Source organism: Nilaparvata lugens, chromosome 3 (genome assembly GCF_014356525.2).
Source record: "Nilaparvata lugens isolate BPH chromosome 3, ASM1435652v1, whole genome shotgun sequence".
Classification (NCBI taxonomy): Eukaryota; Metazoa; Arthropoda; class Insecta; order Hemiptera; family Delphacidae; genus Nilaparvata; species Nilaparvata lugens.
The window spans coordinates 54,826,382-54,840,803 of record NC_052506.1 but is presented as its reverse complement, the minus strand read 5'-3'; the positions used below and the strand labels follow the sequence as shown (position 1 = coordinate 54,840,803).

Below are 14,422 nucleotides of genomic sequence, written 5' to 3'. Positions count from 1 at the left end.
TCGAATTGGCCTCAAGATGGCTTTCATGAACCTCCCTTCAAAACTTAAATATGAATATAAACATTTTTGTAGTCTGCACTGGTTTAATTTTAGTTTAAGTTTGTGAACTGTCAGTAAAAAATGAGTGAACGAAAATTTTCCAGAGGCTTAGGAAAGCCGGGTATGGCTGCTCAATTGAGAGAGACAGTTTCTCAAGTAGTTAGAGAAAGCACAGTACAAGTAGGTTGAAAGTTAACGGCTTTGATACTATTGTACTATAATTATTATTCATTTATGAAGTGACTTGTTTTTTTATTACAAACATTTCAGAGATAATTTAACTCTTTTTGTTTCACCGCCTACGAACAGGAATAAACTACTTTTTAAGATGTAATTGAAAAATTAATAGCAGTTTGATCTTTTTTGACATTTTACTTGAGGGATTTTTATTTTCTATATATTCTTCTGTTTCTTGATTCTAAATTGAAAATCATTTATTCATGGCTGCAATATAAGATTTTCATATTGCCTTGGTTAGCTGGCACAGTTTCGGCATTTATTTTAATCATTCTTGTATCTACTACCCCTCAATTAGGAATGTTCCTGTCTGCTGACATGTTTTAGTGGCTCAATTTTGGCATTCATTTGTACCAGCAAACTAAACAATTTTGTTATATGCATTTTATGTAGCAGAAATGGTTGTTTCCTCTCTTTTGCTTACTATTTGAGCTGTCAAGTATTATTTAAAAAAAAACTAGATAAAAACTAAGTCTCTTGATTATGCATAGTGTCATTAACTTTATGCATACTATTATTAACATAGTGTGTAACTATCTAACTTGAACGTATAAAAATCAGGCTAGTATTTTATTCAGCCGTGTAGTTGTTATGAGTGGGTTGCCAGAGATAATACATTAGTGACTGAGTGTAAAGCAGGCTGGGACACTATTAAAAGACCAGAGTTAGCTGCCAGGCTGGCTATCCGGGTGAGACACTAAAGGAATCCACAAAATCCGTTGGGTGGCTTCCATAATCTTGGGACCATAGGTTATGAAAAAGGTCTTTCTGGATAGACCGTGTCAAATAATTTAAAAGCATGGTACATAAACAGCTGTAGGCAGCGTCACAGTCCAGCAAAGCTTTGACTCCAATGAGTCACTTGGAAGTGGCTTAACTTCCAATGCCCTAACTGAGTTTGGTAGGCAGTTAAACATGTTGGCAGTGTCCAGCCAACACTGGAAAACTGTCCTTCAATCTTGACAGGTGACAGCGTGGCATATCCAAGTCAACTCCCTCTCGAGTTTGTGAATGCACTTCATCCCTTCTAGTAAGTGTGCAGATGTTTTTCCTGACGTGTAAGAGCGATGACAATATGTAACTTACAGGCCAAACTGTATGAATTCCCAAACGTTGGAATATGGGCTGGCAGTATGCATCATGCTCACTAAACATCATTAGACGAAGTGCCTTTTCTGGAACAGGAGTATGCGCCGAATGTCCCCATATCAAGATGCCATACTGAATTTGGCTGGCAAATGCTGCATGTTACAGCATGTTTCAACACTTATTAGTCCCCTCATCTAGAAACCAGATTATACAAGAAGATTTTATGACGATGCCATATCGGTTCACATTTATACAGGTTTATTGATTCTGATATTTTTTTTTCAGCAAAAGGCAAATCACTCAGAACCTTTGGACTATGAAAGTTTTATTGTGAAAAATAAAACACTGCTACAAAATGACCCTCAACGAGAGCTTTTGCTTTACCCGCCCGACGATGTGTCTGTAAGTGTATTATTGGATACTAATAACAAGTCATAATATTGAATTATGTGAAATATACATATTCATCAGGTTTAGATTGAGAGTTTTAAAATATTTAAAACAAAAATTGCCACCACGGTTGAGATACATATTTTATCTATATATAGAAAAACTAGGCCTATAATATCGTTTCCAGTTAATTATGTTCGCCTATTTGCAAAATATTTTTTTTAACCAAATTTATTTTTCACAGATTATTCTTAATATCATACTTCTACTTGGTGTAAATAGGACGATTATGTATAAGTACTAGATTAGATTATAATTATTATACAGACTTCTAATTTTCTATTAACTTGTTTAAAAGTTTTCATTACACCCGACAACTTGAATTGTGAATGTTCAACTTACTCTTTGTTACAACATGAGTAGACATATTATTCTTGATAGTTTTTAATTGTTGAGATAATAAAACTGGAATTTATGAAAACTAGTTCAACTGATAGATATTGAGTGCATCAATTTCATTTTAAAACTGACATTTACGCGATTTCCATAGTTTTGACCCAAACCCAGTTTTTTTATCAGCCGAGGTCATCAGATAGATTGTATTTCCATCTCTAATTTGTGTGTCTATAATATTCATCAAACATTTATAACTACATATTGACATTCTGAATTAAAGTTGATATTCTTCAATACATTTTTGTATTAAAAATTCAATCATGTTTTAGGAACGTATAATATTAATTCATGTTGTAGAATAGAATTACTAATTTCAAATGGTCAGGCGTTTTCCTATTGAAAACTATCTGCCATTTTATCATCCCAGTAAATAATTTTATTGGAATATTATAACAATACAATTACATATTTTCAACGTCACATATTCTTGAATATTGCCAGAGATCTATTAATTATTGCTATTATCCTTAGGTAAGATTTGATCTGTTATTTTTCAGCAAGTCGTTCTACCGAGGAGGTTCAGGACTGTTACTACAAGTGTTCCACAAAATTCGGATACGAAAGATTGCAGTCTGTTCTCTAGAGAATGCATCAAAAGCTATACATCCAACTGGAACTTAGTTCATTATAAGTACAGCGCTTACTCAGGGACTTATTTAGAATTGCCAAAGTAAGTAATGATTGGTGAGCAGTTCCATGTAATGTTGAATGTGTACTGTAAATTTAAACCCCAATATATATGAAATGGAGATGGATAGTATATGATTGTCGATTGAGTTGATGATTGCATTCATGTGATCTGTTAAAAGCTGAATATCGGTGCTAAGAGATCAATACATGGCACGAATTGCCTTGCAGGTATTCTCATTTTCTGGAATCTCTCTGCAGTAGATATCTAGCATGTTTCCAAATTTTCACCTTGATTTTCTCGCGGAGGTATTAATTGAATTCAAGCTCACTCAATAAATTAAATAGACATTGTTTCAAGTGTCAAATAATCCTAAATCATTAATGCTTTTTAAATAATTTCAATTAATGAGATTTTTACAGTATTGAGGAATGGAATGCTTTCATGAATCAATACGAAGTGTATCTATCCTCTGAACCTTCTCATGTATAGTATAAGTGGTCCAAAAATGGTACAATAGGAACTAAACCAGAGTAAATTAATTATGCATAGAAAAAGTGGATTGCTATGGAATATAATTATTATCAAAAGTAATGAGCTTTCAGATTCAATATGCAATTATAATATAAATTTTCTTTTTGACGTCAGGATAATGCGATCGGATGATTTGAAAGATGAAGTTTACGAAGTTGACACCGATGCTGATCAGTTGGATGAAGTAAGTAAAAAATTTCAACTAGTGTTTTTTAACGCCTCCAGCGTCTTCAGTGACCATGTGATCTATTCTTCCTCTGTCTTATAATATTATAATTCTACTAGAATTCAATATATTATTAGACTAAAGCCGCATCTACGGCATAAGAGTGATTGAGCAGTTCTCAATTTTCCTCCAATAATTAGAGATAATCTCCCCCTCAATAACTGGTTCTTAATAATATTTGAGGCTCATCGTTGGTATTTAGTGATTTGGTTTACCTACGAGAAGAGGTATTATATTATATTTATGGGGTTGTTCTATTTAAATGAGATGAAATTTTATTCTTTGCTTTTAAACATTCACCATCAATTTCATGCATTGATAAAACTAGTGAGATCTTTTGCCTTCAAGGCTGTAGGCTATTCTCAAACAGTCGTTTCATCATTAAAACCATTTTCCTGCTGTATTCTGTTTCTTCATTCACCTAGTGCGAATCCATTGCCTTAGATTATATTACGAGTTATTCCAAATAACAATGACAATTTAAATTGATACGTGAATGGACACATTTTTATTGATCGGACGTGTCACAAACGCCGAGTCATGCTGAATATTGCTTTACATTTCAATTGACGAAAAATAGTTCAGTTGAAAAGTCAATAGGCCTAACCCATTTATTTATAACTAATTGTTTCGATGAATTCATTACCAGGAGCTGGAAGGGAGGAATGATGGCATTACAAAACAAGGCTATCTTCTTAAAGGTCCAGAGGTGGGCAATGATAGAATGTTCGGCAATATCGCTTCAAAGTCTTTCAAGCGGCGTTATTGTTATCTCAGGTAAATTAGCGAAAAAGCCTTTAGTAGATTTTCCAAAATTTTTCTTAGTATCTAATTAGTAGTATAGAATAATTACAATATATTTGTTGATATATCTAGGCCATAATAAGCCTGACATTGATATACTTTGATTGTTTTTGTCGTGTTGCTCCTCAAATCTTTCTGCTATAAAAATATAAAAATGTTCGTACATAGAAATAATCCTGTATATATTTGCAATTTAGACTAATAATGGTTTGCTAAGCATAGAGCTAATCTACTTTCAGCAAGCCCGATAAGTTCTATCAGCTAAGTGAGAAAACCAAACGGATCTCCTCTCTCTCTTCGTCAAACTAATCCTATTCACATGTTAAACATATTGAGAAACATTTATTTTATAGTTTCGGAATACCATTTAAGCAAAAATGTGTGTGGAAGATATAAGGTAATTTTTTATATATTTATGAAGTATCTTGATACTTTTATTCTCATGTAATATTTTAATACTTTTCCAGGCGAGAAGTTGATGGCACATATATTCTAGAATTGCATAAGGATGAGAAAAAAGGCGAAGCTAAAGCCACCATAGTTATGGACTTCTGCACAGATGTCGTCAGGGTAAGTCACTGCTTCTTTCATTCTTCTGACACTTTCTATTTTGGAATTTCAGAAATTTGAAAATTTACCGAAATCAAAAACAACTAAAAGTACAGTGAATTAAAAATTACAAAATAATTACCTGAAAAATGTTTCTAGAATATCTCATCTATTCCACTCCTCAGTTATTTGATTACTTCTCAATCTTTCTTCTGGATCTCCGTTAGTCTTGGAAAGAATTTGCTATTTATATTTGAGGTGAAGATAATAGCATAGAGAAAAAATAGCGTAAGTAGATATCCCATGGTATAGGGAATTTATGTCGCAACTTTTACTGTTATCTCAAGCCGATTACTGTCGATTATTGTCCATTTTTACTGTTTTGTTGGGGTGAGAGTGTATGAACGGCACAATTTGAGAGACTACCAGCGTCACACAGCTGCATGGGAAAGAACTACGTGAACTATCGGCTTGGGATAACAGTAAAAGTTGCGACATAAACGCCCTATACCATGGGATATCTACTTATGCTATCGGTTCTCTATGATAATAGCTTCCTACTCCATCGCACAGCTTTGAAGTCAAGTGGTTAGCATTATTGCTGCCTATTTTATTTACAGTTTTTATACATCTTTGCAGAATCTCGTCTTTGTAGTTTATATATTTTATATTTTTGTAGTATTATTTTCAACGAATTGATCGATTTATTAGGCTACAACATTGTTTTTTATTGAAATTAAACAAATAGGATACTTTTTTGAAACAATTAGAATAATTGAATGAACATGGAGAAGTTCTAAACTTCTTCATTCACGAGAACGAAATGCCAAGGCACAAGCATTTGTGATTCACTTTGTCATCAGATTTAAACATACTCACACACCTTTCTAATTCAACTGTCATCAAAACTCCAAACCACTGTAATGGAAGCAATTGAAATAGTATTATTGAAATTTGTGAAATTAGAACGTAATATTTTATTTGCTGGCTGCCTAGCATAGGCTACGGAAAGCTTGCATTTTTTTCAACCGATGGACGAGGTGAGGATCTTTCTCAGGGTTGGGAACTGCCTAGCTTGCATCCCAGCCTGGGAAAGATAGTTTCCATCCACTCGTCCCATCAACAGTTTCCGGCTCTTCTTCCCCCTCTGCCGTAGTCTAGTTTTCCACGTGTAGGCCTAGGAAGAGTCGGACCTGAGACAAAAATTGCATTCTTTCCGTGCACTCTTGTTTTAACCGTTGAAGCGAACACAGCGCGCTCAGTCATCAATTCGTTTCGGGAGTGTGGATCACCAAAATCATCGTGTAATGGACTTCTTCAGCGTCTCCATTATGGGTGAGTCCCGAATATTAATCCTACTCAAATGACAAGGGGCGATCGAACTTTCTTTGCTTAACGATAGGTTTTTTCTTGTTTGTTTGTACCATTCCAAATCTCTTTCAATTTTTTTTTTGTATTAGGCTAGGCAGCCAGAGTAGAGTCAAAATTGATGTAAAAATTTGGTAGAGAAAATGTTTAAATACAACAAATTTTCATAGAGTGAAAATTAGCTTTCTTTAACCACGTCTACCCTTTGGTAAAAACAGTTCATTAATATCTTAGCTACCCAACAAATTACAATGGTGGCAGCGGTGGGATTTGGCTGCAAGAATGCCAAAAGCAAATTATTAGAGAAAATTGTTACTTTTATCTTATTCAGAATTATCAATTCAATTATTAGTTGGCTGCCTACGCAAATTAAATACATTGTATTTAATTGAATTGTATTTCGGAAACAAAATACAGTAGTAATTATGAAATGATGATATAACACGTTATTAGTCTACGATTAAATTGAAGGAAAAAATGTTTTCAAAGAATGCTGTTGCTTGTTGGCGTATCTCGTGCGATAGGAGGATTGATGTCCGAACTTTTGAAGAACAAGAATTATCAATGTGGGATTATTTTCTGTGGAAAATAATCAGTGCTTTTCCCGCTTATAGACTGTAGCTTGGAAAAGAACGCGAAGTTCCGAACAAAACAGAGAGAAGTAGAACTTGTTGACGATCTATCTCCGAGATATTACAATGGTGGCAGCGGTGGGATCTCCGAGAAATAGCACCGAATCTGAATCTACGGATGGACGTACGATGCGAAAAGATGAAGAAGAAGAAGAGCAGAAAGAAACAACCAATAACGAACGAAAAAGTGTGTGAAAGGAAAACCAAGAGAAGATCACTTAGTGCGCCGGTTGGTTGCGCGGAACAATTTCCCTCTCTGGTTGATAAATTCCCTCCGGCCAGCGCTCAGGAGTTTCCCTCCAGCGGTAAGAAATTTCCCTTCGCTTCCTCGGTAGCTGAGGATGAGATGATGAGACCACCTTCTTGCGCTCGCTAGCGATAGCGACCGCGACAATGACAGCGTTCGACGTCACCACCTCTCGCGGTGCCCAATAGAGCTGTATGACATCCTACCCCTAGAGGGAGTATGCTCTACAGCAGAGTTGGAGAGCCTAACTGTGATGTCATCTGGAGTTGTAAGGAGTGCTTTCTGCTAGCAACATCAACGCCTTGCATGCTGATAAGAGGATCCTTCACATGTGCGGTACAAGCAGGATTTTATTTTATCTAATTCAGAGAGATGTTCCCAGATCCCCACTTGCAACGGGAAGTCAGAGAAGGTCGGCAACCTAACCAATAAATTCGGGTAAAAACAATTTCTGGATCGAGTAGGAAATTCTTTGCTGCAGAGTTGTTTGGCTCTGGGTTAGCTGATTGCCACAAGAAGTGTGATGAAGAGATATGAAGAAGTAGAAAATTTTAGTAAAATTTTTTTGTAATTATGTTGATATGAAGAAAGTGATTAAAAAAACAAGGATAGTAGTATTTTGGCAATGCTGTTGGTAATTGGTTATTGAAACGCTTTTGGTGAATTTTAATGATGTAAAGTGTTTAGTTTAACCAGAGACAAGAATAATATAGTTATCCTTATCTTATCCTTCATCTATGGTTTAACTAATGCAGTAGACTTTTTAGGGTATAGTTGTCATGTGATCAAGATTGTAATAGTTCTATCTTGTATGTTACTGTATATCATTTGGGATGGAGTCCAACGAGTACAGAAGGTATCAAATTAATGACAATGCCAAGATGAAAAGAATATTTCTATCTCTCGACCTAGAGTAACAGAGATAAGTAGTCGACTGTCAGAAGCAACATTGTTTGGTGCCACATGAGATGTGTGCACAGGTAACTGCCTAGGGTGTGCAGGTTACAACATTCATTAGGGTATTCATGAGAAAATCAGGAGCAAGTGAAGGTGTCACTAACTCAAATATGAGACTCATCAGCATGTGGCTGAGAGGAAGCACAGCTGTCTGGAACTGCATGACTGTCTGGCAGGGAGGAAGCGTGACTTGTCTGGAACTGCAGACATGGAGGTCTGGCAGGGAAGAAGCACGGCTGTCTGGAACTGTAGAAGCATGGCTATCTGGCAGGGAGGAAGTGTGTCTGTCCTAAAGCATAGCTGAGTCGAGTATTGTTTGGTAGAGGTTTGAGCAATCCTTGGTGGGAAGGTGTAAGCCTACAAGGACTTTGTTGAGGGTCACATGCTGCTATACGCAGTTGTTGAAGTTTTATTGAAAATTCAGAGGATCCAAATTGTTTGTTGTTGATTAATTTTGTTTGTGAATTTTATCGAACACTTTTGTAATTGGCTACAATATCTAGTAATTGAGATTCATGTGACTTTAGGTTGAGAATTTATTGTTTAGTTGCTGTTTGAAATATTCATATTCAATGGAGAGCCATTGACAGATAGTGTATTTTGTTATCTGGATGTTTTGATTACAAATCGTATTGGTTAATATTAGAAGGATAAGATTAATTGTGTTGGTATAGTAGTAAGTTGCTGTAAATAACTGGGCTGAGGAATGCAACTATTGAGTGGCAAGAAAAGGGTATCAGGGTCAGATATCTAACACTGCAAGGACACTGTACAGATGAGTTAACTAACAGAACATGAACCCGTTCCAAGACTGGACACAGCTGTTTCATCAGTTGCAGTTGCTATCGGCCTATCATGTGGAGAGATCATCAATCCACAAGGAGTATGGTTCCAGAAGAAAGCAGATGTCCTTATGACAGGTGACTATTGGAGGATCCTGGTAGTTATCAACATCACTGAAATCAGTCACGAACTCTCTCAACTACACAATCATACCCAAGAAATGCAGAATGCCATCACCACTGCTTCAGAAAAAATGCCTGCACTACACATTCAAAAGCAAGCCTTCAACAGTATCAGCGATATGCAGGATGACATCTCTCACTCCGTTCGAACCCTGATGGATCTACTGTACCAAGGAAGGGGAAGAAGGGGGCTGATCAATGCGGGAGGAAAACTTCTTCGTGTAATCTTTGGAGTTGCAGAAGACGAGGATCTGCAGTCAGTGAAACACAGAGAGGAAGCACTCCAAACTCAAACTGCAGGCCTCATTCATGTGGAGAAGGAACACTTGACCCCGACCCGACATTTAAGTCGCAGAGTGGCAGAAAACAGTAGAGAGCTGGTTGAAATTGCAAGGGAATGTTCAAAGAACACTAATGAGATAGTCTCTGCAATAAAGAGACTTAACCAAAAGGTGGTTAAGATCGAAGAACTTTTGAATGTCTATATTAACACATCCTCAGCCCTACAGAAATTAAGATTAGCAAGTAGTAATGCATTGTTAGATTTAAGAAAACTGATAACGATTATTAATGAAGTGTCATATGGTAGGTTAAGTATCAATTTATTGTCTCCTGTTGAGTTAAGTAATATTTTGGAAAAAGTTCAATCAAGCCTGTCAGATGGGTTGGAGTTGCCATTTGGGACGAACCCCACCAGTGCTTATCTGTACTACAATATCATGAGAGTGCGTGCTGTATCTGTTGGTGGCTTGATAAAACTGATTGTGACGGTGCCATTAATGTCTCCTGGACGGAGATTTGAACTTTTCCAGGCTTTTGCATTGCCAGTTCGTGACAACCAGACCCAGCTGATGGTACAATACCAGCTGAAGCCTGCCCACCGCTTGCTGATGACACTGATCGGGCTCGGTTTGCAGTCATCCACCAACAACAACTGGAGCAGTGTGAAGCGGGGCCATTGACTGTATGCTCAGTGATGACTCCAGTCTACAGCCGACATCATCCATCCTGCCTGAGTGCACTGTTCCTGAACGACCTTGCTGCAGCTCAACAACAGTGTCAGCTGACTGTGCTTGCCGCCGACCCAGCAGACACTTGGGTCTGGAATGATCAAGATGACACCTGGATTTACAGTGTAGCATCCAAGCGGCAGGTTGTCTCGCAGTGTCAGCAGGGTAACCAGATCATTGTACATGAGTTGACACTCCATGGAACTGGACACATGAAGGCAACACCTGGCTGCACCTTGAGTACGTCCCACTACCAGATCCTACCATCAGCTCGTGCCAGAGGGCACCTCAATCTTCAGAAGCACTTGGCACTCCTTAGTGTGCCTCCTGCTCTCATGCTGACTATCCCAGGCATGACTAGAGAGCGGATACTGGAGGGCATCCACCATCATCAGACCGAGGGTCGCCTGCAACCTGGTGAACTTGGGGTAGACGAGGTGTCCATTGACCAGCTGCTACACCATCTGACATCCCTGGAAGAACAACCCAATGCTGAGGGGTGGAGCTGGTGGCTCACCTCAGCACTCGCCTTTGGAGCCACCCTTGCTGCTGTCGCTGCGCTGGCTGCAGGGTTGGTCTGGGACCGCCACCGTCACTCAGCCCAGAGCAAGGATGCTTTGGTATCAGCAGAGCAGCCCTCTACAATGGATGTTGCAGAGGACTCTACACCACCCACCCAGGATCCTGAGGAGCCGCGGGAATCCTAGTGCGCCCTTTTTCTAGGGAGGGGGTGATGTAATGGAAGCAATTGAAATAGTATTATTGAAATTTGTGAAATTAGAACGTAATATTTTATTTGCTGGCTGCCTAGCATAGGCTACGGAAAGCTTGCATTTTTTCAACCGATGGACGAGGTGAGGATCTTTCTCAGGGTTGGGAACTGCCTAGCTTGCATCCCAGCCTGGGAAAGATAGTTTCCATCCACTCGTCCCATCAACAGTTTCCGGCTCTTCTTCCCCCTCTGCCGTAGTCTAGTTTTCCACGTGTAGGCCTAGGAAGAGTCGGACCTGAGACAAAAATTGCATTCTTTCCGTGCACTCTTGTTTTAACCGTTGAAGCGAACACAGCGCGCTCAGTCATCAATTCGTTTCGGGAGTGTGGATCACCAAAATCATCGTGTAATGGACTTCTTCAGCGTCTCCATTATGGGTGAGTCCCGAATATTAATCCTACTCAAATGACAAGGGGCGATCGAACTTTCTTTGCATAACGATAGGTTTTTTCTTGTTTGTTTGTACCATTCCAAATCTCTTTCAATTTTTTTTTTTGTATTAGGCTAGGCAGCCAGAGTAGAGTCAAAATTGATGTAAAAATTTGGTAGAGAAAATGTTTAAATACAACAAATTTTCATAGAGTGAAAATTAGCTTTCTTTAACCACGTCCACCCTTTGGTAAAAACAGTTCATTAATATCTTAGCTACCCAAGAAATTACACCACCAACACCGAACTCATCTCCCAAACCACCGTAAAATAATTTGTTCAAGAAAATTGTAATATAGTGTGATTTATTTGTTTGTCTCATAGAATATGAAGCGAGGTAGATTCTGCTTCGAGCTGCATATGGCTGATGGTCACAAATCCTACTGCCTGGCGGCTGATTCCGAAGCAGAACTGCAAGACTGGATGGCCAAACTGCAGCTAGTTCTTCAGCAGAACAAGGTGCAAGAAGAGAAGCGTGCTGCGTCCTTAGAAAGAGGTACACTATTCAGTTCAGTATTCAAATCATAAATAACTGTCGTAATTATTGAGAAGAATTATTTAAAACAAACTTGCCTAGTACATAATTATTGAAGAATGCAAGAACTTGAAGTTCATGTAGCTTGATATAAATTATTGTAAGGGAATTTGTGAGTGTTGGCTCATTCACAATTGTCGACCCTGCCGAGTTCTCTGGGACCTGGGAACTTCTATCAGTATGCTGATTTATTATTTGATAATGAAATAAATGAATGTATCCCACACAAAAAAATTGTCGACCCAGCCGAATGGTCTGGGACTTACAACTTCCATCTGTCTGATATTTATTCATTTATTTGGCAATGGTTTCCAGGCTTTGTCTATTGAAACAGAATTAATTCAACAATAAATATTACAAAAATAGGTACGCAATAATCCATCCCACACAAACACATTCAAATCAACTATGAAATGGAGCCATTGGAATAACATTTATAGGCTAAAGTGATTTTCTTCTACTAGTCTGTGATAATTAATCACACATATACAATAATTAATTTCTTTCATTCCTCTGTGATATTCAACTACCAAAAAATAATTACGTGATTTGAACAGAGTTTGAAATTCTGAAATGAAATTACTCCTTATCAGGCGCAGTAAACACTTGAGAGCTTCATCCACCACTAGACCTTGTATTCTGGTAAAACTCTCGTTTCAGAATTAAAGTTTTACTAAATTTGCAGCATCAGCCTCGCCTCAAACAAGTGTGATCCCTTTGTACGGCACTCTGAAAGGCTTGGAGCAGAGCGTCAATCCTCAGCTGATGAAGTATGCGCGCGAAACCGACAACTCTATCGCCCTGGCTCGCAGGGACAACAGGCGCCGACTATTCAGCGTCTATCCATTCATGCCGGTAAGACATGTTATTAGGCTGCGCTGTTGTACACATTTATAAGTCTGTTGTGTATAATAGAAACTATTCAAAACTAGGAAAAAATAATTATACAAAAATAGAAGCCATTCAGTGTCAATATCAATATGATATTAAATGGGTGAGTAGAATATAAGATTTGAGGTTTTGAATAGTTTTCTTTTTTTTATTAGTAAATTGACAGAATGTCGTACTCGAACGCAGCATTGCTCTTAATAATCATAGCAGCATTTTTCCACTTGATTTAATATTTTTCAGAAATCAAAAACAAAAAAATTAATCCAAAGCTAAAAATCATAAATAAGCGAAATTTATAACCTCATCAGAGATGTAGACATCTCATTCATGTTATTAATCTTATGTTATTATTTATCTCATTCATCTCATTAATATTAATGTCTATATTGTATATAGTTAAACATGTCTATAGTTACACTTATATATCTTCATAATATTAATGGCTAAAAGCTTGTTTTTCCAGTCCCAATCATTCTACGATTATGTGTTTTTATCATTGATGAATAAATAGATAATTGTTGAAAAAATGAAATTTTTCAAATCGGAGATCTACTTATCTGTTCTAACTTTACTCTTGTTCATTGTGTTATATTGCAAATCCAATAATGGATTTATAATTTTTGTTCAGCATACTAAATGTGCGCAACAAACAATGGAAAGCACAATTGAGCCGTACAGAGAGCACTTCGGCCAGCGGTTGCTGATCCGCTGCGAGAGTATTCGCTTCAGACTGCAGGCACCAATCAATGGCGACAGTCAGACTCATTGTCAGGTATTTACTCAGATTTTCATGAATAATATGATATAAAATTATATTTTCATTGCTGAGAAGTTCGAAGAAAGCTTGGTTCCTTGTATCTCCAAAATATATTTTGGTAAAATATTGATGTTTTGATTAATTACATAATGAGATACATAATTCATTTCATTAAATTTACTCCATGAATATCGAAGATTCATGAACGGAGATAATAAAATAGTTCTTAATCCATTTTACTATATGATTATCAATTTCAATTATGATTTATGATTCACATTCCACGCTGAAGTAAAAAGGAGATAAAATTAATTCCCGCCTTTATTATATTTTCAAAGTTGTATGTTCTATCTAAGGTTTAGGTTCTATATGATTCAGGAAGGATTTATTCATACTCAAAACTTGAACCTCAATAGTCAAGTAAATTCATTACAATTTGAAATATATCCTAGTTAAGATATTGTGAAATAAGATTTCCAATTCCAAGATAAAGAAAATGTACATCAACTTCCCAGTCACTTCCACGGTATGGTACCATATTCAAGAAGTTTACTCAATAGTTAATTGTAACAGCATTATATTGCAGTCAGTTGCAATAGGCAGTAAAATTTATAATATAATTTATACATTTTGGAAATATCTTCCCAGATTAGATAAATATTTAGTGTAATTTTTCCAATTTCAAGAAAAATCTCCTGAACTTCAGATACAAGAAAAATTAAATCGATTTTCAAATAATTTCACTTTTGTACGTTAGTTGCAGAATAGCAATTACAATTTGGTTATGAATCACACATATCAATAAATTTCTATCGATTCAATACTATTAAATAAATATTACATCATTATTTAGACAGAGTTTGACGGCTTGAGTGACTAACTCGAGCCGTATTGGAAGTAAATCTGC

At 36.9% G+C, this 14,422-nt stretch overlaps 1 protein-coding gene across 5 annotated transcripts in view; it reads left to right on the top strand.

Moving 5' to 3' along the window:
* Positions 1-7: 7 nt before the first annotated feature.
* The window catches only part of LOC111061937 (dedicator of cytokinesis protein 9), a 109,642-nt gene continuing 95,227 nt past the window's right edge, over positions 8-14,422 (top strand). For 4 of the 5 annotated variants that reach the window (XM_039424058.1, XM_039424055.1, XM_039424057.1 and 1 more), the window contains exons 1-9: positions 8-219; positions 1,651-1,767; positions 2,709-2,881; positions 3,488-3,557; positions 4,249-4,376; positions 4,871-4,973; positions 11,657-11,828; positions 12,553-12,722; positions 13,387-13,530. In XM_039424058.1, the coding sequence (XP_039279992.1) occupies positions 121-219; positions 1,651-1,767; positions 2,709-2,881; positions 3,488-3,557; positions 4,249-4,376; positions 4,871-4,973; positions 11,657-11,828; positions 12,553-12,722; positions 13,387-13,530 (1,176 nt within the window). In that variant the 5' untranslated portion in view covers positions 8-120. The remainder of the gene's footprint in view (positions 220-1,650; positions 1,768-2,708; positions 2,882-3,487; positions 3,558-4,248; positions 4,377-4,870; positions 4,974-11,656; positions 11,829-12,552; positions 12,723-13,386; positions 13,531-14,422) is intronic. The other variant, XM_039424056.1, reaches the window with a different exon arrangement.